This window comes from Phyllobates terribilis, unplaced genomic scaffold (assembly GCF_046119375.1).
Source record: "Phyllobates terribilis strain yellow unplaced genomic scaffold, ASM4611937v1 Scaffold_11__3_contigs__length_659146591, whole genome shotgun sequence".
NCBI lineage: Eukaryota > Metazoa > Chordata > Amphibia > Anura > Dendrobatidae > Phyllobates > Phyllobates terribilis.
In genome coordinates this window covers 638,276,974-638,279,622 of record NW_027362771.1, presented here as the reverse complement: position 1 = coordinate 638,279,622, position 2,649 = coordinate 638,276,974, and the positions used below count along the sequence as shown (strand labels likewise).

At 36.6% G+C, this 2,649-nt stretch overlaps 1 protein-coding gene across 1 annotated transcript; it reads left to right on the top strand.

Annotated features, from left to right (window-relative positions):
• Positions 1-225: 225 nt before the first annotated feature.
• Positions 226-1,353, top strand: LOC141167581 (olfactory receptor 1500-like). The gene is made up of 3 exons (XM_073654970.1): positions 226-261; positions 312-363; positions 476-1,353. Exons 1-3 carry the CDS (start codon positions 226-228, stop codon positions 1,351-1,353), a joined length of 966 nt encoding a protein of 321 aa, XP_073511071.1.
• The last annotated feature ends 1,296 nt before the right edge of the window (positions 1,354-2,649 follow it).

Genomic DNA, 2,649 nt, shown 5'->3' with positions numbered 1-2,649 from the left:
TACTGTATTATAGAATACTCTTAAATACTTCTAAATCATATATAAAAAGCTCCAAGGTGAACACCGCTTCATAATGTGCTTCATTTAATTGTAAAACCCTACTGACATGTCATAGAGACGGCATTGATCAATGGGATTCTGGTTGCTACTAAATTCTCTCCCCTAATTTATAAAATTAAGGTACTGTGGTGCTTTGCTGATCTCTGCTCTATTCCAAGTCTAACGATGGTCTGGATAGACAGTCTATGGAGCTCGTCTCCGGTGTCTGAAGAGGCCGCGCTCATCTGAGTTCTTCTGTCCCTTTGTTTCAGCGATTAGGAGGGATTGTGTCACTAGGAATTCTAGATCTAGAGAAGGAATCTTGTAACCATCACGCTATTATATGTTGCTGTTTTCAGTTTACTAAAGAATAACTAAAATTTCCTTCATATTTAGGAGACCAATGGGACTGTGGTCACTGAATTTTTCCTTTTAGGCTTTCAAATCAGACAAAGTTTAGCAATTTCACTGTTCTGTTTTCTGCTGGTTGTTTTCTGTGGGACAATATGTGGAAATCTCCTGATTATCAGCCTGGTATCCATGAGCAAAAGCCTCCACACTCCAATGTACATGTTCATCTCACAACTGTCCATCAGCGACATTTTGGTGATTATGAATATTGTCCCCAATTTGCTCAAAATTTTGCTCAATAATGGGGGAACCATTGCTTTTATTGATTGCTTCACTCAGTTGTACTTTTTTTGTGCCCCAGAAGTGTTTGAATGTTTTCTCCTCGCTGTGATGTCTTATGACCGATATGTGGCCATCTGTATTCCTCTCCGTTACTCCACCATCATGACGATAGCACATTGTGTCATATTAGCAGTTTTCTGTTGGATGCTTGGATTTTCTATTGTTTTGATTTACATTATAAAAATGGCAAAACTAAACTTTTGTAGTCCAAACATCATTGACCATTTATTCTGTGATCCTCTTCCCTTACTAGAACTTTCCTGTTCTGACACCTTCATTGTTCAATTGGAGATTTATGTTTTGGTCATTCCATTTGTGATAATTCCAGCCATAATCATTGTATTGTCTTATACTTATATTGTGTCTGCAGTATTAAAAATTAAATCTAGTATTAGCAGACAGAAAGCCTTCTCCACCTGTAGCTCCCACCTCACTGTGGTCTCCATATTCTACTGGACCATTTTTGGTGTTTACATTTTCCCAACAAAAGGTCGAACACTCACCATGAGTAAGATCCTATCACTGCTATATACTGTGTTTACTCCTTTTATCAATCCTATTATATACAGTCTGAGAAACCAAGACATTAGGAAAGCCATTCTTAGGCAAGCAGCCTGGTAAATTACCAACTAGAGATTTTTCAACTCGAATTGTTCCCAATTGCCCAGGTCCCCACAACCTTCGCTTGCACCACAACTCCTCATCTCTGATGCAGATGCACCATATCAATACACAACCCAGTGTCGAAAATGGATTTCCCTTGGGAAAGGAGAAAAAAAGTGTAGCACTATCTAAACATAGTAGGTGGAGATTTGTAAAACAGGTGAGAATAATTGGGAATGTTCATCTTATTTGGTTGTGTTGAGGCACAACACTAGGAATGATTATTTCCGTATATAATGGGGTGCAGCCAACCTGTTTGGCTGTAGGAAGTTCCTCCAATGGATTTCAAGTGGAAAACCGCAACAAAAAATAAACCAGGTATATGGCGCTTCAACCGTGGAAAGTCAAATAGGAGTGGCAATGCGATTTGTCTCCAAAAGGCTTTTGTAGTTTGTAAAAACAATAAGAACACAGTGGTAGATTTTGTGATTCAGTCTGAAATATTAAAAAAGGTATCTTAAAGAATCACACAAACAGCTAGAAAAAAAATCTAGAATTAACACAAAATGACCATCTTAAGAAATTAATGATGAAAACCATTGTACTTATTACTTATAATAAGGGTAATCAATCTATAGCATCAAAAAAACATTGGAACCTTAGGAAAAATTACCTCGTTTTAAAGGGGCTGACTTCAGCGTGGTCTCCCATGAAACATATCAAGTTTCATGGGAGACCACTATTAAAAATATAATAGCGCCAAGCAAACTAAGTAAGGGCGAATTAAAGAAACATACAACAAAAATTAATACATTGTTAGGTATGAATGGAGAAGTTAGTAAATGTGGGATAAAAAAACTGTAATTACAGAAATATTGTTCTTGGAGTGAAATTGATCAAATCAAATAGAACTGGAGAAATATTTAATACCATTCATGTATCTTTATGTTATTTACGCAGTCAATTATAATTGCAGTTTACAATACATGGGCCGCACAATACAAACCTTAAGTTCACGTATGAATGGACATAGACATTATACCAAAAATGGCTTTCTGAATCAATGTCATTCACGTCACCTGGCTATCAAACATGGCAAGAATTTTGATGCGGTTAGCATTACAACTCTTTAATAGATAAACTGTCAAATATTAAATAGAATGAAAATATAAAACTCTGAAGACTCCTATTGGATATAAACACGACCAAGTCTGTACCTGGATGGAGCAAACGATGTGATGGAGCAGGTGTCCGTTTTACCTCATTATCGTGGTTCACTCTTTGTAGATTCTCATTTACCTTTTTTCTTGCTGA